We start from the raw sequence: 24921 nt of genomic DNA on the forward strand, positions 1-24921 counted from the left end.
AATACGAATCCACATGGTCCAGAGCCTGTAACATATTGGCGATAATTTTGCGATCGGGGCAGTGACGGGATTGGTGGCCGGCCTTCTTACATAGAAAACAAAGACCTGCGTCCAAAAGAGCGCTCCTTTCCTTGTCGGAAAGAGTGACTACTTCCTTAACGGGTGTGGGAGTCGCTGTTTTAACCTCTCTCCTGTGTTCGTAATCGCGGGAACGGCGACGACGAGGCTCGGGCGATTGGCGCCCCTTTTTAGCCTGTTTCCGTTTAAGGTTTTCCTCGTAGGCGCGCTGATTAGCCAGTGCAGCGTTGGCGACTTTGTTCACGAAAGACTCGTACGATATATCCGGATTTTTAGCGTCGTCGAAAAGCTGGGTGTTCAATTTTGCCGGAATATGTTCGTATAGTAGGGTTTTACGCTCTGATTTGAGAATGTTGGCGCGGTCCGCCAAAGTGTTAACTTTGCCAACAAAAACATGGATGTCCATAGTTTTGTCTGCTGGGTCAAACATCATTTCAGCCAGTTCTCGGCGTGCTTTAGTGCCTTGGTTATCGTCGTGGTACACCGCAGCTAAAGTTGCGACCATCTCGGCAACACCGCTAAAAGGGTTTTCTTTCGAGGCGTAACGGCTACGCAATAGGTCGTTAGGCGGTCCTTTTGTTAACGAAAAAAGGGCTGCCATACGGCTACGTTCGGTCTTGTAAGTGCTTTCATCTTCTTCCATCATATCGGCGACTTGGATAATCCACGTGTCGAAGGTGTCGTCCTTGCCCTCGAAAGATCCGGGGTCAACGCCGGTCTTGCGGGCTTTTCTATCATACCCGGGGTTAACGCTAATTTGGCCATTTCCGTAGGGCCTAAAGGCATCATGGGCGGCAAATCCAACAGGTTTAAAATCGGTCCCACCGAAGGCGCTGTTAAAGGGTGTAACCCCACGGGCTCCATTACTGGTGGAGTTGTTTTGGGTGGCCAACTGGTCCTTCAGTTGGGCAATAGTAGCCAAGAGGTCTTGCAAATGCGATTAAGTGATGGTGGCCTGGCCGGTTGTGTTTTCGCTTTCGTTTGCCATTTCGCTTCTCATTTGGGCGGCAGGCGAGGGCGCTCTGCTTGGAAATTTCGGAATTTCGTTCCTGCCGTCTGACGTCTTGGCAGAAGGTTGGTGGGGAGGGCTTCGCGCCTCTCCTGAGTGTTCGGAAACTGACTCGTACTCGTACGATCCGTCAACTTCGATGCTGTCGACTGGCTGATCTTGCTCTGTGTCGTATTGGGGCTCAACGGGCTCTTCAGGCTCTGTGTTGGCGCTGGTAGGAGCGGGCTCTACTGGCTCTGGGCTCACTGGGGCAACTGTAATCTCTCCGTTTTGATCCGAACCTTCGGTGTTGGGAGTAGCAGTGCCTGAAGCCAAATTATCTGGCTTTGCTGAGTTTGCGTTTGTCACGCGTTGGGATTGGCGAATCGGTGGGCCGTAATTCTTACGCGGCGACATTGATTTCGCGAATGGTGTCTTCTGTGGCCTAGTTTACCGTCGCGCACAGCCGACGTAGTGAATGATTGAATGAAGGGATTGAACGATATATTTTAATTGCTTCACCAGCAAATTATAGTGAGTTTAGAATTATGTCACGGCCAGGCATACATTGGAGAACCTCAGTGTATTAGGCGCTATCGACGAAAATTCTAAACTGAAGAGAAGAGAGAAATTACAATCAACGACGCGCTCAAGAGACGCGCTTAAATCCGGAGTAAGTGGACCCTTGTCCGATCCCTGGCTCAGCGTGGCTGGTAGAGCCGAGTCGTGATTCTGAGGGTAGGTCTGGGGGCCTGATCCTCACAATTATTTTTAAAAAATTGGGAAAACATATTGTCGGTAATATTGCTCGGTATATTTTAAAGCAAAATATTAAACAGGAGCAATTAAAATATTACGATTAAAATATCGGGTAACCTGTTTTTATAATAAAATATAATGGGTTAAAACAATTGAATGTTTAATTGGGTAATTGGGGTTTTTAATAATTGGGGGTAAAATTATAATCGTTTTCAAATAAATATTAAGGTTAATTAAAATTTAATTGCTGCTAAACAATCCTAAAATCGAATTTATTTATATGGTAATAAACGTGCCTTATATAAATTATATTCCGAATATAATTTCCTTAATTTTACTGGATTAGTAAGATTATTTTCCCTGATCTGTTATAATCCCAAAAAATTACTGAGATCACTTTTTTGGCAATTACGTGAAATTACGTAATTCCTTCTTATGTAATCTTTGTTTTGCCGGTCGGTGATTTTTCTGGGCGGGTATCGTTAGGAGGGGTGTGACCCCACCTGGCCTCCCTGGTACTGGCCCAATTGTCTGGTCGTAACAAGGAAATCGTGCTAATGGTAAAAGTATCTAACCAAAATAAAACACCTTTCCCGATTTGTACTTAATATTATTTATATTTCAATATTTATTAACTGAACTTTACCAAAAGCTTTGGTAGTAGAGCCCTAAAATAAATATCTAAATATAAGCTATTTCATATAAAAATCGGAAAAAAACACCCCATTTTCTTTGTGTTTCTTTCCTATTTGCATGGGTTCTATTTTTATCTTTTAATTGCTAACCACAAACATTTTACTTGAGTTCACTTTTCAAATATAAAAGCTACCTTGTTTAAAAAGCGGTTGCTTGGTTTTATGTATGGACCAACCGTTACCAGTATTGGACAATTGGAAGGATTGTTACGAAAGGTTAAAGGACACACGGGAGATGACCACAGCAGGTCCCTCTCCACTTGTTGGTCACCCGGTCTAGGAAGGAAGATATTTGATGAAGGGACATTTCCTGAATTGTGGCTGTATAAAAGATATATAAGACCTTTTTAAAAGTTGTTCATGGTCTTGTTAACCATCAAAGTCTGAATTCGATCAGTACCGGTGAAGAGTATTAATTTTAGAAAGCATAATTATGCCGAAAGCCTTGCATTATATCAGTTCGAGACAAACTTTTTCTTTGTTAATGAGTCTTACAACATGCCCTACGCCACGACGCTTCTGTCCCTTGGGTAGAAAGTAATCATTTTCCGCATTAATGGACAAATCACCACCTGTTAATTTTTAGCTAAGCTCGGTCACATCAACACATAATAAAAGGATTGAAGCAGGCAAGATAAATAAACTCTGGAGGTTAAAAGTATTTTTGGAAAGCGAGCATTGTAATTCGTCGTGTCGACCAGGTTTGGCTGGTCTTGAGGCCGTCGGCTTATCCGAAGTAACAAAGCTACAAGCACCACTGCATTCCGCTGCAACGAATCGCGCTTTGATCCGTGCGTTACACAACAGAAAAAAGAAAACGACTGTGTACACAAAATGCCTATATTATATGCAATCCACTTGCTCTTTTAAGCTAGCCTGTAATTGCAGCCGTTTTCTTTCAGTATCGACATTCTGTTAATCTGCACAGCGTTTCTTTCTTTCTTTTAGCTGGTGTGGCAGTTTCGTTCTCTTCCTTCTTTTGTCTTTGCTTTTTTGTGTCTTCTTGTTAGTCGTCAATATGCATGCAAAATTCCTCCTCCCATTCCTCGTGGCTGGCGTTCTCGCCATGCCCAGACCCTCACCTGAAGGGCCTGCTGTCGCCCAAGGCCACGAGGCGAGCCACCTGGAGGCCCGCTCTGGGCGTCCCCCGCCCCCGCCGCCTGGGTTCAGAAGTAGCGGTCCTCCCTCCGATTACGGCGGACCAGGCCCCGGGGGTTTTCCTCCGGGACCTCCCTCCAGCTACGGCAGGCCAGGCCCCGGGAGTTTCGCTCCGGGTCCTGCCTCGAGTTTTGGAGGCTTTGGGCCTGGGCCAGGCTCTCGGTACATTGGGGAGCCCATTCAAAGGGCCTCTGATGGCCATTTCTACCCAGGACAGTGGGTACCTCCGCTCGACCCTGACCTGCAGGAAGACTGGGGAGTTAAGTATACTGGTAGTAACCCACCCCCGGGAAAGCGATATGTACCCCGTCCTCGGCCAACCCGACAATGGCCGGGCTCAGAAGAGCCCTCTCTGTGGAATAAAGCCGCTTCGATGGGCAAGAAGCTTCTCAATGGACGAGATCTTGGCAGCAACTCGAATGCCCCGAGCCGCAAGGCGTGCGCTCCTCCCTCGCATCCGCAGCAGAGGCACAGCAAGCGCGATGTTGGCGACGGTCCCGAGGCCCTGAACCACCTCGAGGCCCGCGGCAACAAGGATTGGCAGCGCTATGGTCGCCCTCCCCCCCGTTCTGAGGATTTTAGTGGTAGTTTCCCTCCATCCCCGTATGGAGGACCCCCTCCCTCGTACGGAGGAAGACCTCCTTCCTACGGCGGCCCCAGTGGCCCGCCACCCGGACCTCCTAGGTTCACGTATCCCTCGGGGCTAGAATGGCACAAGACTTCAGACACAGCTACCTGGGAATATGCCTCCACTGGAGATGGCAACTCGCCGCAAACTGCATATACTATTTATACTAGGCCCGACAGATCTGGGTACCATAAACGCGATCTCAACCAGGAGCCGGCCGAGACGCCGCAAAAGTTCAAGAGGTCCAACAGGCAACCGGCCAACGCTCCCAAGCCGCCACCGACTATGGAGGAGCTCAATTCCCGTTTTTTTGTCGGCCGACCGGAAATTATGATGGGCCACCAGGTCGAGGATGAAAAATCAAAATCAGCTGAACAAAAGACTCGACAAGACATTCCTCCATGCCAGAATCAACCCAGCTATTCTATCGGCGGTCTGGAAACCCCGCCCGACTCGTCGTCGCCCAAGTCCAAGAGGTCGAGTAGGCAACCGGCCAACGCTCCCAACCAGTCACCGACTGCGAAGGAGCCCCAAGACACTTATTACGTCGGCCGACCGCAAGGTTTGTCAGACCAGGCCACAGATAAAAAGCCAGAATCGACTGGACAAGATACTCCATACAAGAATCAACCCACCTATTTTGTCGGCCGTCCGGAATTCCTGCACGACTCGCCGTCGACCAAGTCCAAGAGGTCGAATGACAAGCCGGCCTATCCGTATGTTGCTCCAGACAAGCCCGAGCATCCGAGCAAGTACAAAAAGCCCGACGTTCCAGCGCCGCAGCAGCCTTGGGAGAAGGATAGCGAGCAGTTATACGTCGGCCATCCGGCGGGGTGGAACGGGAACGCCGAGCCGTTTGGCAACGTCTACCACGTCAAAGACGGGCGGGTGGAAAAAACGGAGCCTTACCGTCCTTCAGATCCGAAGTCGAAGTCGAAGTCGAAGTCGAAGTGGTGGGCTCTTTGATCGACCAACATCCCCAAGGAACCAGCGCATCGTCATCTGCGGAGGAGTCAAGGAGCCAAGGGGGCCAGGAAAGGTCAAAGAGGTCGGCTCCCTCGCCGGCCAGTATTCCCACGCTCTTGACCGACAACTTGACGAGATTATGACAAATTATAGAGTGTTCTTTTCTCTTTCTCTTTTTGTTATGCTTATAAAAGTATATATACCTGGGTTGTCTTATTATTTGTTTTCTGCTTCCTGATTTCGGTTCCTTTTTTTATCCTTTACCCCTTTTTGCTTCTCTCGATTTCCTCTCTTTTTTGGCTTTTCTGCTTTTCTGTTTTGCTTCATTCATAGAATCTGACTTTGATGCTTTTTATGGGGTTTTTTTTCGGCTGTATAGCGCTGTACATTCTTTTTCTTTCTTGTCCCTTGTTTATTAACCGCTTTCCGCAACTTTGCCATTTCCTTTCGAACTTACTAATCGCTAGTTAGTAAGATGGTTTATAAAAGCTTTTGCTGTTCCTAATGATCCACGTCATGTTTCGTAAGCGTCACAGCCCTTGTCGCTCAATTTACACCATATTTAGCTTCGCGGATAATGGAAACACATGGCAGAACCCCCTTCCTTTGGCTTTGTAGATCCTGACTAACAAAGATGGCGATCAGGGTCTGGTTGATGTTCTGTGGCCGCTCGCGAGAGGTTATGGTGGTTCGCGAGCGGTTGTGGAAGCGGCCAATGGCGCCCTGATGGGATGACATTTTCCAGCATCAAGACAAGACTACAAGCAACGTTTATCTCCGCGGTGAATCGCGTAGATCTGTCTTTACCATATCTAACTTTTCGTTCAAAGTCACGCTGCAAGGCACAAACAGTGGTTAGAAGGACTTGGTCTGAATTTTTTAGGTTAACCGTTCGGAGGTCTCCGCTGTCTGCGGCGCTTGGCGGCTGGGGGTGAGAGCTTTTCTTGGCAGCCGGGCCCGGAGCCAGAGAAGAAGCCGTAGCCGAGTGCTGGTTAATTTCTCTTTTTCGTTCCAACTTTGTGTACCATAGTAAAGGGTTGCAAACTCAATCTCCAATCGTACCGAATACAGCTTCTTGACCCGTGGAGCTCAGAATGGCCGAGTAAGATCGGATTACATAGTGATGCAATTCCACTATGAGGTGTTTTTTTTTGGTGTGTATAAAAACAACCGACCCTGCGCTGGGTTTTACCTACCTGCGTAGCTAGACAGTACAAGTTTTTGTTTGTGGGCAGTTTTGTGCCCGCTCATGATCCGCAAACGCCCAAAATGACTACAAACGAGTCCCCCAACGTCGAGCGCCTCGTCGACCTAACCAGTAATACTTAATCGTCTCTTTCAACGAGACGATGGATTTTGTATGGACGCCAAAGCTGCAGGGATGATGACAGGGGGTACGGGGCAATGAATTTATTAAAAGTTTACGGGGCATTGACTTTTTTTGATGGTAGGGCTTTGAAATTAATACCAGAGACAGCGCCAGGCGTTATACATAATTAAGCAAAATGACGGTTAATTTGGAGCAAAAACGGGGGAATCGTGCGTTATTTATATTATATCATTAATGGGGTAACGGATTGGCAGTGAGCGGGTGGGGTCACGTGCAGACCAATGCCATGCAGAATGTTCAGACGACGAGGACGACGGACGGGTTAAGGTTACGAGCAGCGGAATAGGGTCCATATAAGAAATTAAACGGCAGGATCGCGGTTGGAAAATAAGGGGTTAAAGGGTCGAGTTCCAACATTTGATCAACATTGACGCCAACCTAACCAGTTGTCACGGACCTGAAGGGCAGCCACTGGGCTGTCGCTTAGTCATAACTCCGGCACGTAATAGCGCGAGCGCCCCGCGTGTGTGTATGTACGCGAAATCTCCGCAATCTCTAATTGTGTAGCTTCTTAAACTACGTCTTCGTCAACTACCTGCCTGTACACTGAAAACTAGATAGCAACATATTCCGTTACGCTTGCCTGCACTTATCTGCCGACCCCCGTGCCGCGGCAAGAGGCCTCCCAGAATGCGAGCCCCTTGGCCAAAGCCCCCAAATGAGCGTTGCTGTTGGTTGCAGTAGCAGACGTAAATAAGGACGTGTGGAGAATCACGGGGTCTGCAGCGATCACCTAAGTCCTATTAACAGCTGCTTTTTTTCTCGGAGTAGGACAGCACAGGGTAGTGGGTTGCGAAGCATTTTGGAGGAGAATTACAGAACGCCACCACCTATTATTCATACCGTGACAAACGGGGCAACGTTTTTTTATTTTTTTAAACCAACCTTTTAAAAACTTGCATATTTGCGCCGTGGAGTTCGATGTAAAGCCCGGAGGCCTCATGATGTAATTCTGCAGCGAAAGCCCCTTGATAAGCGTTGCTTTTTCGTTTCAGTGTATGACATCACAGGGTAATTGGCTGCGAAGCACTCTTACAAAACGCCACCACCTACCCTGCGACGAACGACATTCAAGTCAACCAGGAAGATTTAGGGTTTCCAAAACAGGTTGATTGGCCGGTAAACATTCCCATAATACGAAGTCCACAACACCGCCTTGTGCAACCACTGGGCGCTCGTCACCACAGCGAGCTAAAATGGTTCTGTAAGATGTGCAAAGGAGGCTGTTGCCAACCATACTTAGGTACCGATGATAATATGAAACATGGGGCGGCCTGCAGCGTCGTCATTATTCCGCCACTTCTCTGTGTGGTAAATAAGGTAGGGAGCCATTTGTTAAAGCCTTGGTTGCCCTCACCCAGCAGGCCTCGACTGTTGCCAAAATACTTGTCCAGTCAACCTACAAACCAACAAGCCTTTCGATTACATTTTAATAAACGCAGCTTATAGCAAGACCTTAACCCACAACCCACGAGCTATTTCACCAAACACGCAAACAAAAATCATATCAATATGAAGGCTTCCAACACCCTTGTCGCTCTCTGCGTCGCAACCGCCGCCACGGAGGCCTACGTCATAACCATCTACTCGGTCGAAAATTGTCAGGGTACCGGCAAGCGCATCAACGTTTACGATAACTCGTGTTCGGTGCCCAATTTCCCGGGCGGGGCCCAGTCCGTCCGAGTCGAAAAATACGGCGCCGGCGCCCAAAAGGCGCGCTTCTACCGGAATAACGCCTGCGTCGGCAACCCTCACCGCGGACCCTGGGACGCCGGCAAGTCGGACAACTTGTGGGAGGCCGGCAAATGCATTGAAATGGGCAAGGGGTACACCGTCCAGTCCTTCACCTCTTACAACGCTTAAAAGGTTTTTTTTGTCCGCGTTGCCACGAATTTGTTGATATGTTGGAAGTGCCGGAGCAGGACGTCGTGCGAAAACCGGCGGTTTTTGGGATCGGAATGTCGTGGCCGTTTCGGAGCTGAAAGTCGTGAGGCATGTAGCTAACCAGTATTTGAGGACCGCGTGTTAGGGGCCCCTAACCAGTAATACCTGATCATTTCCTTCAAAGAAGCAATGGTTTTTGTGTGGACGTTCAGCTTGCAGGGATGATGGCAGGGGGTACGAAGCATTGGATTTATTAGAGGATTACGAAACATTAACTTTTTTTAATCGTATGGCTTCAAAATTTAAACCAGCGATAAATCCAGGCGCCACGTACAATCAAGCAAAAGAACAGTTAATTCCGAATAAAATTGCGGGAGTTAGACGTGGTTTAATATTATATAATTGGGGATGATGGGGTGACGGATTGGAAATGGACGAATTAAGGTTAGGAGCAGGCCAACGCAACAAAGGACGAGGATGAAGGACGGGTTAGGGTACGGCAGCCAATTAGGGGGCCCGGACGGCAGAACCGCGTCGGGTTAGGGCCTCCTCGGGGTTAAGGCCAGGCAGAAAAAGGGCCAGGGCAATGGCAGAGCTGGGGCCGGCGGCCGAAAGCCCGGCCGGCTCACGTCGCACGCCGCACGACAGAGCACGCACGCACGCATCAAAAATTCAAAGACTCCGGGGGCCTGCAGCCCGGCGAACAGCGAAGTTAAAACGACCCTTTATTATATAAATATATATTATATCAATTAGCGACTCCCGTTTGCGAGGACCGCTCCGGTAAATTGAACGGGGCAAAAAAGTTTCAACCGAATCCCTTCCCTCCCCCCAGCCAAAAAGCCCCCCCTGCGCGTATGTGTACTGCAAAACCCGAACCCCGAACCCGGTTTACAGCGGAAGCCGGGGCCCTGGATGGAGCGTAAAAACGGGCGCGGGCCGGGGGAGGCCAAGGCCGGCCCACGACGAGCTTTATTATATATAAAATATACGACTCCGAGGACCGAGCGGGGCAGAAAAGCGAGCATCTCCGGCGCGGAGGCCGGGTCAAACAAGGCCCCGGACGAGCTGGGAGGACGGGCGCGGATGGGGGAAGCCCGGGCCCGCCCACAACGGAGGCCAGGGAAGGCTCTGGATGAAAAGCATTTGGAAAAGGTTTTATATGTGGATGGCAGCGGGGCTTTATCGACAACCACGTTTAGCACGGCTATTACGGCTATTACGGCTACTACGGCTACCAACCCGCCCGCCTGCAGCGCCAATCTTTATATTTATATACAAAATGTGCTATGCTGGGAAGGGCCATGGGCTGGGAAGGAGGCGGTTTGGGGGCCGGACGACACCAAACCCTATGTACAAAATGGGCCGGGCTGGGCCGGAACAAAGGACGGGAGGGCCAGCCGACACGAAGCTTTATATATAAAATGTATTGTGCTGGGAGGGAAGCAGGCTGGGCCAGCCGACACCAAGTTCGATGGACAAAATATGCTGTGGGAAATTGGGAAAGCCAGCCGACACCAAACCCCATATAATGGCCAGCCGGCACCACACTTTATATAACAGCCAGCCGACGCCAAATTACATGCATAACGTGTGCGACCCCGGGACCGAACAGTGCAGAAAGGCGAGCATTCGGCATCCAGCCCACAGCGGAGGCCAGGGCCCGGATGGGCCGGGAGGGTGGACGCGGACGGGGGAGGCCAGGGGCGGCCCGCCGCGGCGGCCAGGGCCTGAATATACCAACTTCAGCATGTCATATTGATAGTTATGCTATATATGCATTTTATGCACGAAAGATCGTTTAACGAGCTGGCCGACGCTTCCGTGGATTGGAGGCCAGGGCTTGGATGGGCGGGGAAAGTAAACGCGGGTGGGGGAGGGCAAGGGCCGCCCACAGCGGCGGCCAGGGCCCTGCCATGTCAGGCTTCACCATCTATTCCACACCAATTTCTCCAGCTTCAACGAGAGGCTAAAGCACTCAAATTTTACTCGTACTATTACATCAGAGCTAAATTCTTTTGATCTGGTGCCCTAAACTAGCACTACTGGAGGTTTTTATCGCTTTTTTCCACCTGCGTATTTTTAACGCCGACCATTTAAGTACGCATTTTACTTTCCGTATCAGTCGCAATAATAGGGATGGGGACCTTGGCCAAGAGGGTACCTCCGCTCTACAGTCGAATCCCGGAGTGTTTGCCCCCCTTTCTCCATCTACTTGGAACTTTTGCGTCAATGTTCCCCCGCCTACCTTCAAAAGATCATACTTCATTATCCTTTTTGCCTATTTTCACGTTGATAACCAATTATTACGGCATTTTAAATACATCTGTCTTCGACCTGCGTATTTATTTACGGCTTTGACACCGTTTTCTAATTCACGAAGTTCATATTGGAGGGAAACCAAAGCCCGCCCACAGCGGAGGCCAGGGCCCGGGTGTGCTGCATGGACGGGCGCGGATGGCGGAGGCCAAGGGCGGCCCATAGCGGCGGCCAGGGCCCGGGTTGGATGGGCTGGGCTTTTCTTTTTTTTTTTAAAAAAAAAAAAAAAAAAAAAGCTCCAACCACCAAATCATCGCCGACTTTCCCATGTCTCACCGGTGCTTCCTGACCTTCAACCGGCTATTGGACTGGCTTAAAGGCCCGGTTGGGGAGGTGACGCTAGGGCCCAAGTTTGTAAAAAAGGGAAAGGAAAAAAAAAAAAGAAAATTCGAATGAGGGAAACCAAGGCCCGCCTACAGCGGAAGCCAGGGCACGGATGTGCTGTATAGACGGGGGCGGATGGCAGAGGCCAAGGGCGGCCCACAGCGGCGGCCAGGGCCCTCACATGGTTTAAGTTCATTACGGTTCAGTCGAAAAGGCCATTGGCGCTAGTTGTTATCTTTACCCAAGCTACATCCAACTGGGACTTTGTCCTTGTCAGCCCTTAACGTCAGTTGTTGACAAAGAAGGGGAAAAAAAAAAGAAAAAAAAAAGAAAGAAAAAAAGAAAGAATTCGAACCAGGGCAGCTAAAGTCCGCCTACAGCGGAAGCCAGGGCCCGGATGTGCTGCATGGACGGGGGCGGATAGCGGAGGCCAAAGGCGGCCCACGGCGGCGGCCAGGGCCCGGGTGTGCTGCATGGACGGGCGGCCCATAGCGGCGGCCAGGGCTCTTACAGCGGTTTTCCGCTTCCCGGGTGTCACGAAAGCGATCCCAGAGAGACAAGGCTGCAATATAGGGGCGATTCTATTCGAAGATCTAAAGCTAAGTGTAAAGGAAGAAGAAAGGCACGCAGTGCCAATCGCGTACACGCGCCTAAGCGAACAAATAACAAACTCACCCTGGCGCCTTGTCACGTGAGGTGGAGCTAGTCACGGTTGGCAGTCGCCCAGGCACGCCACTCCGTAACATTACCCCCCGTCCGCCCCGCGAGCGGTTAGGACTCTTGCTGTGTCCTGTTCTGTCTTCACCGGCGACGTCGCAATCTGCTGGCTGTGCTGTTCCCCGTAGCCGGGGCGTTGTCGTACTCGTCGGGCGGGTCGAACCGATTCTCGAGGGCAGCCTTTTCCCAGGCCTCTAGGCGCATGGGAGGGCCGGCCTTGTCGGGGTAGGCGTTATGGTACTGTCGCAATTGCACAGCCGCGTTCTTGAATCCTTCCGCGTCGTAGAACTCCGGGTCGGGGTCCCAGCCTCTCCACTGGACTTGGTACTGAAGCACACCTCGTAGCACCCGCGAGGAAATTACCCGTTCGACTTCCCACTCCTCTTCGTTGGTATCTTCTGACGCGTCGATTACCTCGCCTTCGGGCCTTTCTGCGGCTTGTCCGTCCAATGGGTCACGTGGGTCTAGCCGAAGACGGTCGGCATGAAATACGCGGCTTCCCTTCCAAGAATCTGGCAACTCCAAACGGTAGGAATGCCCCCGCTTCTCCTTAATCACATAACTACATCTGGTCAACGGGTAGTCTAGTTTATCGCTAGGACGGTCCGTCACCCAATGCTTTTTAATAATGTAGACGGCGCTTCCTACTCCGAAATCGGGTTCCCGGCGGTGCTTGTTGGCTTGGTCGCACATTCGTTGTTGCGCCATTTGGAGGTGGGTGCGTGCCGCCTCCACGTAGCTTTCGAGCTTTTTGGTAATCGCTTGAGCTTCGGTTCTTGTAAGTCGCTCACGGGTAGGCAGTCCCTTTAGTTCGGTCCTTTGCGTCCAATCGAAATGCATATGGGCCGGGTAGCCGTTTCCAATCTCGAAAGGTGAAAATCCTCCGAGAGAGTCATGGGGTAGCGTTGCCTGCACCAAATCGATTGCGGGCATACGTTTGTCCCAATCGTCTTGGAAATGGTTAATATGAGGGCGCAACCTTTGGTCGATGTAGGCGTTCATAATCTCTGCTTGCCCTGCTGTTTGGGAGTGCCCGGCCGTCGAAAGCTTCCACTTAATCTGCAAGATCTTGGACATCTCGTCGATCAAATCTGATACAAACTGCGGGCCTCTGTCGGAAACGACTTTCGTGGGTAAACCATAAACGCGGTAAGGACCCTCGTAGTACATCATGGCTGCATCTTTTGCGGTAGCCGTCCTTGTACATGGAACGGCCCACGACCGTTTCGTCAGCGCATCGATCATTACAAACAGGTTATCGTTTCCCGACTTCGACTTGGGCATTGATTTAAAATCTACGACGATGGTGCTCCATTGTCGATCCGGCACGGGTAATGGTTGTAAAAGCCCAGGGGTCTTATCCCTCGGAACTTTGGCTGATCGACAGGAGCAGTTGGCGACATAGCGGTCCACCATTCCGCTCATGCCTGGCCACCAAAACTGCTGTGCCACCAAACGGCGGGTCTTATTGCGGCCAGGATGGGCCGTAGCAATAGTCCCATAAACTTCACGAATCACTTTGGCGGGCCATTCCCCGTCGCCTGGAATCACCAATCTCCCTCGGTACAGTACGTGTCTGTCGTGCAACAACGTCCAGTGCTTCTCTTCGGGGTTACGGGCCTTAATTCGGTACTGTTCTAGCAGTGGTGAATGCTCGTTGGCTCTGAGCACCTCTTCAGCGAACAGCAGTTGTCCAGCTGCGCCAGTTGGTTCGATCGCTGCCAACAGCACTCCGAAACCGCCATCGGCAACAGTTTGCCAATATGAAAAGGGGTTGACCACATAAAGGTCGTCGCCAGCACTGTCGACAGGACGGAAAATAGCCATGTAGCGTTCTGCTTCCTGACGTTCTTTTTGATTTTGTACATCCTCTGCCTTGCGGGTCAAAGCATCTGCCAGCACGTTCTCGCTGCCAGGGCGGTAAGTGATCTCAAAATTATATTGGGAAAAGAAGTCGGCCCAGGCCGCTTGCCGAGAGTTGAGCAACCGTTTCGTAGAAAAGTATTCCAAGGCCTTATGATCAGTAATCGCCACAAACTTCTTTTTGGTGCCCATTAGCTCTGGTCTCCAGGTTTTCAGCGCCCTAACGACTGCTAGCAATTCCTTGTCGTGGATGGGGTAGTTGAGTTCCGCCTGCTGCATAGTTTCGGAAAAGAATGCGATCGGATGCCATTCTTGGGTGTTTGGGTTCTGCTGCAGCAACGCTCCGGCCACCACTCCTCCGGACGCATCAGTCTCTACCCTTGTTTCGTAATCCGCTTGGTAATGGGCAAGGACGGGTGCGGAAGTTAACGCCTTCTTCAGGGTATCGAAAGCGACGCGGCAATGTTCGTCCCATTGAAAAGGCACCGCTTTTTTCGTCAAATTCGTTAGCGGTTTGGCTACCCGGCTGTATTCTGGGACAAACTTTCTGTAAAAATTGCAAAACCCTAGGAAGGACTGCACTCCTTTCACGGTAGTGGGTGGTGCCCACTGCTTCACGGCGGCTACCTTATCTGGGTCGACAGCGACGCCCTTGGTGCCTATAATAAAGCCCAGGAATCGTGTTTCTGTGACGTGGAACTCGCACTTTTTTATGTCAGCCTGGAGTCCAGCCTTTTTGAGCCTTTCCAGGACTTGCCGGACGTGAGTCTGGTGTTCCTCCTCAGTCTCGCTCCAAATCAGAATGTCGTCCATATAAGCGGAACAGAAATCGACCAAATACTCCATCAGGATCTCGTTGATAAACTTCTGGAACGTGGCCGGCCCGTTAGTAAGACCAAAAGGTAACACATTATACCGGAAGGTCCCGTATCGGGTCCTAAAGGTTGTGTAATCTCGATGTTCCGGGTTCATGCGGATCCGGTGGAAAGCTTGCCTAATGTCGATCTTGGTGAAGAATCGAGCCTTGGAGATCCGGGCCAGTGTTTCCTCGATTAACGGTAAAGGACAGACGTCTTTTTTGGTAAGGGCGTTCAGTTTTCGATAATCGACGCAAAACCGGAGTCCTCCATCGCCTTTTCGTGCGAACAGGATGGGGGCGGCCCACGGGGTCGATCCTGGCTCTATAAAACCTTTCTGGAGGTTCTCTTGGAGATATTTCCTGCAAACTTCCAACTCTTCCTCCGTCATCTTGTAAAGTGGACTATATCCCAATGTTTTGGGGTCACCCTCGAGTTGTATATTATAGTCTGATCCCGGTCGAAAAGGCGGGACCTGATCGGATTCCACTTTGCTGAACACGTCTAACAGGTCGTGGTAATGTTCTGGAACTCTTTCCAACAACATCGCCCGCAGGTCTCCGTCGTCATCAGGGAGCAGCCTCTCGGCATTCTTCTGCCGCAGGACATCGTCGATTTCGTTTATCGAGGTGCAGTAAAGGGCTGAATCCTCCTGCACCAAACGCATAAGTTGTATAGCGCCTATTATGGCGACATTTGCCTGTCGGTCTTTGTACCAACCCACCGCGTCTCTCTTCAGTATATATTTTCCTTTGGCATCCTTTTGTATGCGAGAGGAACCTTCGGCCTCTCTGGTCTCTTTCCTTTGGGTATAACTCAGGCTTGTCATTTCAACCTTTGGCCTCGGCAGGTCGTAAAGTTCCCGTTGCATCTCCTGTAAATTCGGATCGGCGTAAGTTTCCCGGGCCGTGGGGATCTCCCAGGTCTGTCCCGACCTGGCCAGCAGTTTTGCTCTCCGGGGTATCGACGGAGGGCGTTCTGTCATTTTTTCCAAGGTTTGGATTCGTCGTTGTATCATTCGTTGTCGGGAGGCCGATTGATCTTTCTTTTCCAGGGCCGCATCTCGACGATCCGCGTCCGACTGGTGTATGGGGCTCACAGACCTCGGATCTGGTGATTGGGTCATGTCGATATCTCGATAACATACCGCCAATGAGGGTAGGCTTTCCGGGAATTGGAGCCGTCGGTGACGACAGTCAGTAAGTATTCCGTGCTCCGCCAGGAAGAGTCGTCCCACGATCATCTCTTGTGGCATATCCAATACCAGCATCGGCGTTTCGCGGAACCTCCGGCCCTGTATTACAAAAGTGGCCAATGCAGCAGTATCGATCTGTTGCGAGGCTTTTCCGTCATAGCCTCCAACCTTTTGGGGGTGGAAGCCGACAATCTTAGGGGCTTTCAACGTTGTGTACAGTCGCCGAGCAAGTTGTTTGCTGATAAAAACGTACCCATTTGCTCCGGTGTCAATCAAGGCACGAGTGTTATAATTGAGTCCATTTAGGGAAATGCTGGCCGCTATAAGCATGGGGTCGCCGCCTAGATATCTACGTAAGAAATCGTAGGGTATCGGCTCTTCCAGCAGCCTTTGCTTTGCAGCGATTTTTTCTCTCAATTCGCACATCTCGGTGGTTGGCCACACCTTCCCTGGGAGGGAGTCCAATTTCCCCAGGGCAATCAGTTTTCCGACATGACGACGTCTTCTCCAAACATATCGGTACCCTTTCCATGGTAGCTTGCAATAATTTGGTTAACTCGGTCCTCGGAAATGGTGGGGCGACCGGTGTCACCGTTGGGGCAGTTCCTGCTAATGTGGCCCGGTTCACGGCATTGGAAACATTTGCCTGTCCGGATAAGTCCACGCATCTCCTCCACACTCAGTTTGCCCTTCTGTCCCTCGTCAACAGCGCCTCCGGTGGTCCGGGCTGGTCCTCCAGCACGTGGAATAACAGACCCTCCTGTGGTCTTCTTGATCGAGGTGGTCTTGGTCTTATTCTTATCTTCGGTCCGCGAGGCGTAGGCTTTGGTGAGGTTATAGGAGATGCCATCGGCCGTACGGACGTAGGCGTCAAACGAGACGTTGGTATCCTGGTGGTATATAACCATTGCGACTCGCAAGTTGGTAGGCAGGCGGCGGTGCAATTCCCGCTTCCAGCTTCGCTTCGGAAGGCCGCTCTGACCTGCCAGTTTGACGAATTTGTTCTTGAAAATCATAAACTTGTCCTTCGTCGACATAATCAGCTTGTCCAATTCGTCCCGCGCTGTATCCTCGAGTTTGGTATCCTTGTATTCCTCGCGCAAATGGCCCATTATACCGTCGTACGTGGTGATCTGATCGGGATGGGTATCGTTGAGGTAAGGGAGCAAGGTGTCGGCGGCGTCACCTCCGAGACGGGACTCGACGTAGGCGCGCTTATCTGCATCGGTGGGATAATGCGCTCCGTCGAGCAACAACTTGTTCTCAATCCGGCGGTGCCAAACCTCGAAAGTAACCTCGTCTTTGTCGGGGTTATTTGAGAATGTCGGAGGATCCTTTACGCGGGATTTGTGGTGCGAACCACCGGAACCGGTACCAATACTAATCGCGGTAGTTTCTCGTCGGGAACGGGCTTCGCGGAGCAGGCGCGAAATGGTGGCCTCGTTTTCTTGCTTGGTGTTGTTTAGTAAATCGATTTGGTCCTGCATATGGGCAATGCGATCTTCCAATTCGTCTACTATCATCTGGTGTTCTTCCTCGGAAAGAGGAGCCTCGTTGGTTTTGCGTGTCGGCCCATCAATATCTATTGATGGTAAAACTCGCTGGTCCCAATCATCTAACCGAACGGGTTCGTCGGTGTCTTCTCGGGAATCGGTGGTCTCGTCCTCCCCCCTAACCGTCACAGTATTTCCCACGCGCTCCCGGGTCGACGGGCGACGCTGGGCCCGTGTTCGTACCGTAGGCTGCTGACGCTGGCGCTCTGCGCGGGGGGGACCTGTCTCGGGGCGACCGTGGTCAGATTCGACCTCTTGCCTTCCCAACTGGGCGGTCGGCTGCCGTTCGGCGTCGTTCTTGGCCATTTCGGTATCGTGCCTTATAGGCGTTCGTGTTTCTTTTTCGGTATCGTGCCTTATAGGCGTTCGTGTTTTTTCTTCGGTATCGTGAATATTATTATACCGTTCCCGGTAGCTGATTGGTTGAGCTTTAGATAATGTCACGAAAGCGATCCCAGAGAGACAAGGCTGCAATATAGGGGCGATTCTATTCGAAGATCTAAAGCTAAGTGTAAAGGAAGAAGAAAGGCACGCAGTGCCAATCGCGTACACGCGCCTAAGCGAACAAATAACAAACTCACCCTGGCGCCTTGTCACGTGAGGTGGAGCTAGTCACGGTTGGCAGTCGCCCAGGCACGCCACTCCGTAACAACTGTATGGTGTTGGGCGGGGAATTGCTTTGTCAAAATTTTATATTGGATGGGGTGGGTTATGAAGTCGCACGGTACAGAAGTTTGCTGGTGCTGACAGATATATTAGTCAGGGTAATTACAACGTTAGCATTGGCAGACTTGAGTCTAATTTAACAGCCAACAACTTCCAAGGTCATATGCTTTTAGCTTCGTCTCCGGAAAGTAAAATTAGACAAATTGCTCAAAAAATATAATCTGACGTTTCTATTTTCCCACATGACTGTTTGTTTTCTGTATCAATTGTCATGACCAGGTAAGAAAGGTCTCCTGTGTCACGGCCAGTCATACATTGGAGAACCTCAGTGTATTAGGCGCTATTAACGAGAATTCTAAACTGAAGAAAAGAGAGAAATCACAATCAACGACGCTCTGGAGAGACGCGCTTAAATCTGGAGTTAGTGGACCCTTTGTCCGATCCCTGGCTCGGCGTGGAGCCGAGTCGTGATTCTGGGGGTAGGTCTGGGGGCCTGATCCTCACATCCTGCCTGTCTATAACCGTGGCCTCCCAGGAACTGGCTGTGGTGGGATAATTTCCGACTCGTCACCTTTTGCTTTGCCCATCAAATATATCTTGGCAGATATTGGCTAAACTATAAGCTATTATTTGACTGTGGGTTGGTCCACGCTGTAATCAAGTTTCTTCTAGTGAACCTCTCCAACGCGTTTACTCATTGGCTTACAGGGGCGAGGTAAACAAATTAACTTCTAAACCTGAATAAATACCAACCACGTCGTACATGAATTAGTGCCATTAACCGATAGGCCAGACGTTTCCCCACTGTATACCAATTAGGTTACGCCTTGCTTCATCTAAAGCCGGCTGTTAAAACACCTTGCGGCCATTAATACTAAATGCCTTCCCCGCCTACCCTACTTCCAGTCTTCAATACCAACAAAAGGACCGAGAGCTTTTACGTAGACCACACTAAAACCAACCCTATCACTCTAGCAATATGGAGCTCCTCAACATTTTTGCCAACTGCTTTAGCAGCATAAAACAAGACGATTACCTGTTCGATGGCCACGAGAAGCCATGCAACATCTCTGCCGTTCGCTCCGCCCAAGGAATATCAAACGCGGTCGTCGAGCTTCTTCGCACCGCTGAAAAGGATGGCCCGATGCTGCGAAGTCAAATTAACGATGCTGTCGGCAGCCAAGGCTGGACCGAGAGTATCGCCCGCGCAATTGTCGCCAGCCTGGAAGCACTTATCACACAGGGCCGAGAGATAATCGGTTCAGTTTTGGGCGAGTTTATTGATAAGGCCGTAGAAGCCACACATTCTAATTTCGACTTTCCACGCGATCACCCGTACTTTACCGCTGGCTTTGCCACCATCGTTGCTGTCGGCGTGCTGGTGCTCGTGTCACCGTGGGCTGTATAGAAGCTCTTGGATTTGCGGAGCTAGGACCCGTTGCTGGTAAAAATAATCTGTATAATGTTTAGTTTTTGAATCTTTATGGGCTGACTCAAACGCAGATTCATTTGCGGCGTGGTGGCAATCTACCTATGCCGGGTTTGTCCCCAAAGGATCACTGTTTAGCTTTTTCCAGAGGCTCGGCATGATCTGGGGAAGATCATGACAACTACCAAAATTTGGATGCTTTATGCTACAGCTGCGCTGCTGCTAATTGCAGTTGGCAATAGCATCAAATAACTAGTGGACTATGCCTCCAGCTCGAGATAAACGTATGCAAACCTGCTTTGGCTCGTGCGTTTGAAAGGAGTTTTAGGGTGAATTAAGATGTTGTCCCAGATCGATCTGCTAGCTTGATGGGGCTATTGTTGATTCATGGGCAGACATGCGAGTAAGTAGATCACGTGCATAACCGCGCGATCTGAAGACACGGAGCAGAGTTTTTCCAACAGATCCATGCAGGCTTGTAGATAGTTACAGTTTTACCGAAGAGAAGTAATGATGAATTAGAGAATATAGTTTTGTTACTTTGTTTGTATTGTTTTACCGATCGCAGCGATCACACGATTCCTATCAACACTATTCTTTTTTTTTGAAAAGTCTCTTCCGCGAACGCACCTGCGATAGGTCCTGACGCGCTGAAACCGACTGCGCCCAGGGTTGGCAGTGCAATTACAGCTGGTGCTGAAACCATAGTAATTCCGGTTGCTCCTGCAATAGCCGCTACTGCCATGCAGAGGTCTGCGGGGGCTGCTCGGGCTGCGTGCGCTGCAGGATCCAGAATGACTTCAAAAACTCTTTTGCCCGTTTCTTTTGCGGCATTAAATGCCATTTTTAATAGTTTGCCGGCCTCAACTGTTGCAACATATAAGATTTGCATGTTCATCTCAATCTCGAGAAGCCGTTCGTATTGTTCAAGCAGATTTAAAGGCTTTGTTTGGGATCGACGATAGCTTGTCTAAGCATGATTTGTGGCCAAGGAGAAGATAAGAAACATATTTCAAAGCTCCTGAAATCCATCATTTGTGCTAAGTGTCCATTAGAGCCTTGCTTGGAAATAGGATTTGTAATGATGTCGTCAATACCAGTCTAGGTTTCATGTAGCCGATGTGCATTTTCGGAGGTTTCGTTACTCGCTGAAAAAATGGAATTAGTTCAATCTAGAATGGGATCTTCTAAACAATTCGTCACACACCTTTGGATGGATTCTACATGTCTTTAATTCCAGACGGGGCTGATTTTATTAAAGTTCCTTTTCTTTTTTCAATTTATGAAGCAGCCCCCCAGAAAAGATAGCAATGTGGGTCAAACTTGGGGCTCAAGTGAAGACCTGCCTCTAACTGGCATTGAGAGGTGCCAAGCGATTTGAATTGATGAGATGGAAGACATTTGAAACTCTCGAGAAGAAAAGCATATGTTTTGGGTAAGATAATCGAGTTGTTGAGCAATAAGCGCAACGGCTAATAAGCTATAGCGCAAAAAGTTTCAGAAATTTACCTCCATGAGATGGTTTTGGTATTGACTCAGCATAAAATCGACCACTAACACACGAGCGAATACGTGATGAGAAAACTGTTGCACTGGGGCGTGTAATCTCGATAACTTTACCGTTTTGAGGGGTGTCTCGCACCTACACGTGATTCAGTAGAAAGTTCGTGTATCTTTAGCCAGCTCCGTTTCTGGTGCGTTTTGCACACAATTCAGAACTTGTATCAATCCAGACGATTTTATACACCCTATCATGGTACCGTACGGGCACACCACCGTGCGACAAAGACCTAGGTTCCCCGCTTTAAAGTGTACAATCGTCCAATCGTGTCAATCACATGATCGCACCTTCAGCATAAGAGGATGCAACACCTGTTATGGTCCGTGCACTGAAAAGTTATAACGTTGCGTACCCCCTGTTCGGCACCCCCCCTGTTCGGCACCCAAAAATAACAACACTTTTATTTTTATCCTCCAACTTCTATTATAAATATCTCGATGAATCTGTCACTTCTGGATTTACTTTTTTCTGATTTTAATTCTCCATTTTCCAATGAAGCAATATACTGAAAAACAGCTTATATCTGCAATTAACGACGTCAATAATGGCAATCCAATTGCAAAAACCTCCCGAAAATGGGGAATACCTAGGTCTACACTTCAAAGTCGACTTAAAGGTTCTCAACCTTATAAAAAAGCACAAAGCCCTTTTCAAAGGCTTTCCACGGAACAGGAAAAGCATTTGGCTGATTGGGTACTTACCCAAACAGCTTTAGGGCTTCCGCCAACGCATCAAGAATTACGCTTTTTTGCCGAACGAATTCTTCAAGCCGCCGGAGAGACAAAAGGCCTTGGAAAACGTTGGATAACTCGTTTTTTGGCTCGTTATTCAATCCTTAAAACCCAAAGGCCCCGTCGAATAGATAACGCCCGGGTTAATGGCGCTACTACGGAGGTAATTAAATCTTGGTGGCTTTATATTACGAACCCGGTTATTAACGCTATTAAACCGGAAAACCGTTGGAATATGGACGAAACCGGTATAATGGAAGGCAAAGGATCTAATTGCCTAGTATTAGGGCTTAACGGGATCCGGCCGTTGCAACGAAAAGAGCCCGGAACGCGTGGTTGGACGACTATAATCGAATGTATATCGGCTACGGGCGTTGCCCTCCCTCCCCTCGTTATATTTAAGGGAAAAAACGTACAACAACAATGGTTTCCCACGGATTTAAGCCCTTTCGATAATTGGCAATTTCATGCAACCGAAAACGGGTGGACAAATAACCAAACGGCTATCGAATGGTTAAAAAAGGTGTTTATTGTTACGACCAGACAGTTGGGCCGGTACCAGAGAGGCCAGGTGGGGTCACACCCCTCCTGACGACACTCGCCCAAAAGAGATACCGACCGGCAGAACAACGATTACCTAAGGACAAGGCCACGAGATCTCACGTGACCTCACGTGACGGCCAAGGGAATGGATCTCTATGATCTGTAGAATCTCAGTTGAGAATCACAGATCAAACAGATCAAGAGAGATCACATTCGGAACATAGTCTATATAAGGCACGCTCATTACCATGTAAATAGATTCGATTCTAGGATTGCTTAGCAGCAATCAAACTCTAGTTAACCTCAATACTTACTTGAGAACGATCATAACTTCACCCCCAGTCATTGAGAACCCCAGTTACCCAGCCAGACGCTCAGTTGCTTCAACCCACTGTACTTTACCCTAAGAACAGGTTACCCGATACCTTGATCGTAACATTTTGATTGCTCCTGTTCAGTACTTTGCCTTGAAGCATACCGAGCAGTATCCGACAACATGTCTTCCCAGACGTCCAAGAACAACACCCCCAGCACCCCGGCCACGAGCAGCAAGGCGGCCCAAAAAGCCCCTGCTCGGCCCAAGGACGATAGCGACAGCGAGGACGAGGAAGACCAGCTCCGCAGGCAGGTTGCTCAGACCAACCAGGAGCTCCACGAACAGACGCTCCGCGCAACCCAACTCCAAGAGGAACTCCAGGCTCTCCGAGCCAGTGCTAACGTTACCTCAACCCCTCTTAATGGGCGCGAGAGACTCAAGCTTAACCCCCCAGCCACATTCGATGGCACACCTGGACAACTTAAAGGGTACCTTGTACAGGTACGCACCTACCAAGCATTCCATTTGGAAACTTTCCGCAGTGAAACAGAAAAGGTGGTACACGCGGCCACTTTCCTCCGAGGACGAGCCTTGTCTTGGTTCGAGCCTCTGTTGCAGGAATGGCTTGATGTACCCCCCGAAGAACGACGCCAAGAAGTCACCGACATTTTTTCAACCTTCGCAGGGTATGAACGCACCCTCCGTTCCTTGTTCCAGGAACCCGATGAGAAACGACAGACCGAACGAGATTTGGCCAACCTACGACAAACCAAGTCAGCCTCCGCTTATGCAGCCGAGTTCAGAAGGCTAGCAACAAGGCTGGACATGACCGAAGAAACCAAGATCCTCCAGTTCTACCAAGGATTGAAGTTAGAAATAAAAGACGAAGTATCCAAGCTCGACCGACCCGAGGATTTCCTCGAGTACGTCGAACTTGCCATCAAACTTGACAACCGGATTTACGAACGCCGACAGGAAAAACAAGGCGGACAGCGAGTGTTCGTCACCTCGATTCGACAAGGCAACCAGTGAACTTACACCGACGGGAGACCCAACTACCCGAGCTCACGGACTCGGACGCCTCAGGAGAATTAGATGAGGAACTTTTGGGACAAACCCACCACATTAGGACAACCAATCAGTCCTTAACACAAGAATCAAGCAAGGATTTAGAGGAAGAATCCAGCGAGGAAGAGACCATACCCTCGAGCCAGTACAACGCAGCAAGAGAAAATAACCCCAACGTACAAGACAACGAGGAAACCACAAACGCACGCAAGACACCCGTGCCAGCAAAACACCCACTTGACCTAGTCGAAACAAGAAATAGCCGCACACCCAGGGACAAGAAAAACAAGGACCCACGACGCGAGTCCAGCAAGTCAAAAAACTAAGACAGCCAGACGGCACAGGGCACCGAACGGCGACAACAGGAACGGAACAAAGAACCCTGAACGCTACACAAAACACCATAGCAGCACATGAACACATATTTCTCGACATACGACTCGATGGCAGACCCATACGAGCACTCCTCGACAGTGGAGCACAAGGCAACTACATCTCACCAAGGGTCGTAGCGAAACGACGGATACCTTGGCAGCAAAAGAAGGAACCATACCAGTTGCAGACCGTAGAAGGAGAGGCAGTTTTATACGGGAACGGCACCATCGAAACAGAGACCGTACACCTCTGGATGGAGAGCTATGGACGAAAGGAACAAATCACCTTAGACATCACGGAGATAGGGGACAAAGACGTGATATTAGGAATCCCCTGGCTCAGAAGGAGCAACCCCCGGATAGATTGGACAACCGGCCAAGTCCAATGGGAAGAGCCGTTAGCCTCTGAAGGAAAATCCGAGAAACGGACTTCACGCAACGAGCGTAGGGCACAGGAGCGAAATCAACAAAAAATTATGGCGCTATTGAGGAAAAGCGAGCCACGCCTGGAGCCAACATCGGAAGGATCGCGACTATCCATGAGCGAAGAACGATCGAACCTTACCACATTGATCGACAACATCCCGGCCGAATACCGGATGTATGAACGACTATTCAGCCCCGAACTCGAAACAGGACTACCCGAACATAGTCCGTTCGACCACGAGATACCATTGAAAGAAGGAACACAGCCCAAGTTCCACAAGATATACGGCTTGAACCCAACACAGATGGAGGCACTAGATAAGTACCTCGCAGAAAACCTCAAGAAAGGTTACATCAGACCATCGACATCACCAGCAGGATACCCAATCCTCTTCGTACCAAAGAAGAACGGAAAATTACGACTATGCGTGGA

At 49.9% G+C, this 24921-nt stretch overlaps 6 protein-coding genes across 6 annotated transcripts; all 6 read left to right on the forward strand.

Annotated features, from left to right (window-relative positions):
• Window positions 1-3538: 3538 nt before the first annotated feature.
• MGG_16551 (uncharacterized protein) lies at window positions 3539-4360 on the forward strand (the record flags this gene model as incomplete). Its single annotated transcript, XM_003711071.1, has 1 exon — window positions 3539-4360. A coding segment is annotated over one exon (822 nt), but the record flags the coding sequence as incomplete, so codon positions are not given.
• Window positions 4361-4639: 279 nt separating this feature from the next.
• MGG_16552 (uncharacterized protein) lies at window positions 4640-5272 on the forward strand (the record flags this gene model as incomplete). Its single annotated transcript, XM_003711072.1, has 1 exon — window positions 4640-5272. One exon carries the CDS (start codon window positions 4640-4642, stop codon window positions 5270-5272), a length of 633 nt encoding a protein of 210 aa, XP_003711120.1.
• A 2789-nt stretch (window positions 5273-8061) lies between these two features.
• On the forward strand, window positions 8062-8603 carry MGG_16553 (uncharacterized protein). Its single transcript, XM_003711073.1, has one exon. It carries the CDS (start codon window positions 8175-8177, stop codon window positions 8523-8525), a length of 351 nt encoding a protein of 116 aa, XP_003711121.1. The 5' UTR covers window positions 8062-8174; the 3' UTR covers window positions 8526-8603.
• Window positions 8604-9461: 858 nt separating this feature from the next.
• MGG_16554 (uncharacterized protein) lies at window positions 9462-10308 on the forward strand (the record flags this gene model as incomplete). The annotated part of the gene is made up of 2 exons (XM_003711074.1): window positions 9462-10036; window positions 10110-10308. 2 exons carry the CDS (start codon window positions 9462-9464, stop codon window positions 10306-10308), a joined length of 774 nt encoding a protein of 257 aa, XP_003711122.1.
• An 8711-nt stretch (window positions 10309-19019) lies between these two features.
• On the forward strand, window positions 19020-19448 carry MGG_15417 (uncharacterized protein; the record flags this gene model as incomplete). The annotated part of the gene is made up of 1 exon (XM_003711075.1): window positions 19020-19448. The coding sequence occupies one exon, from the start codon at window positions 19020-19022 to the stop codon at window positions 19446-19448; it is 429 nt and encodes a 142-aa protein (XP_003711123.1).
• Window positions 19449-22595: 3147 nt separating this feature from the next.
• MGG_16555 (uncharacterized protein) lies at window positions 22596-23723 on the forward strand. Its single transcript, XM_003711076.1, has one exon. The coding sequence runs from the start codon at window positions 22801-22803 to the stop codon at window positions 23650-23652; it is 852 nt and encodes a 283-aa protein (XP_003711124.1). The 5' UTR covers window positions 22596-22800; the 3' UTR covers window positions 23653-23723.
• Window positions 23724-24921: the final 1198 nt, after the last annotated feature.

Source organism: Pyricularia oryzae, chromosome 1 (genome assembly GCF_000002495.2).
Source record: "Pyricularia oryzae 70-15 chromosome 1, whole genome shotgun sequence".
Classification (NCBI taxonomy): domain Eukaryota; kingdom Fungi; phylum Ascomycota; class Sordariomycetes; order Magnaporthales; family Pyriculariaceae; genus Pyricularia; species Pyricularia oryzae.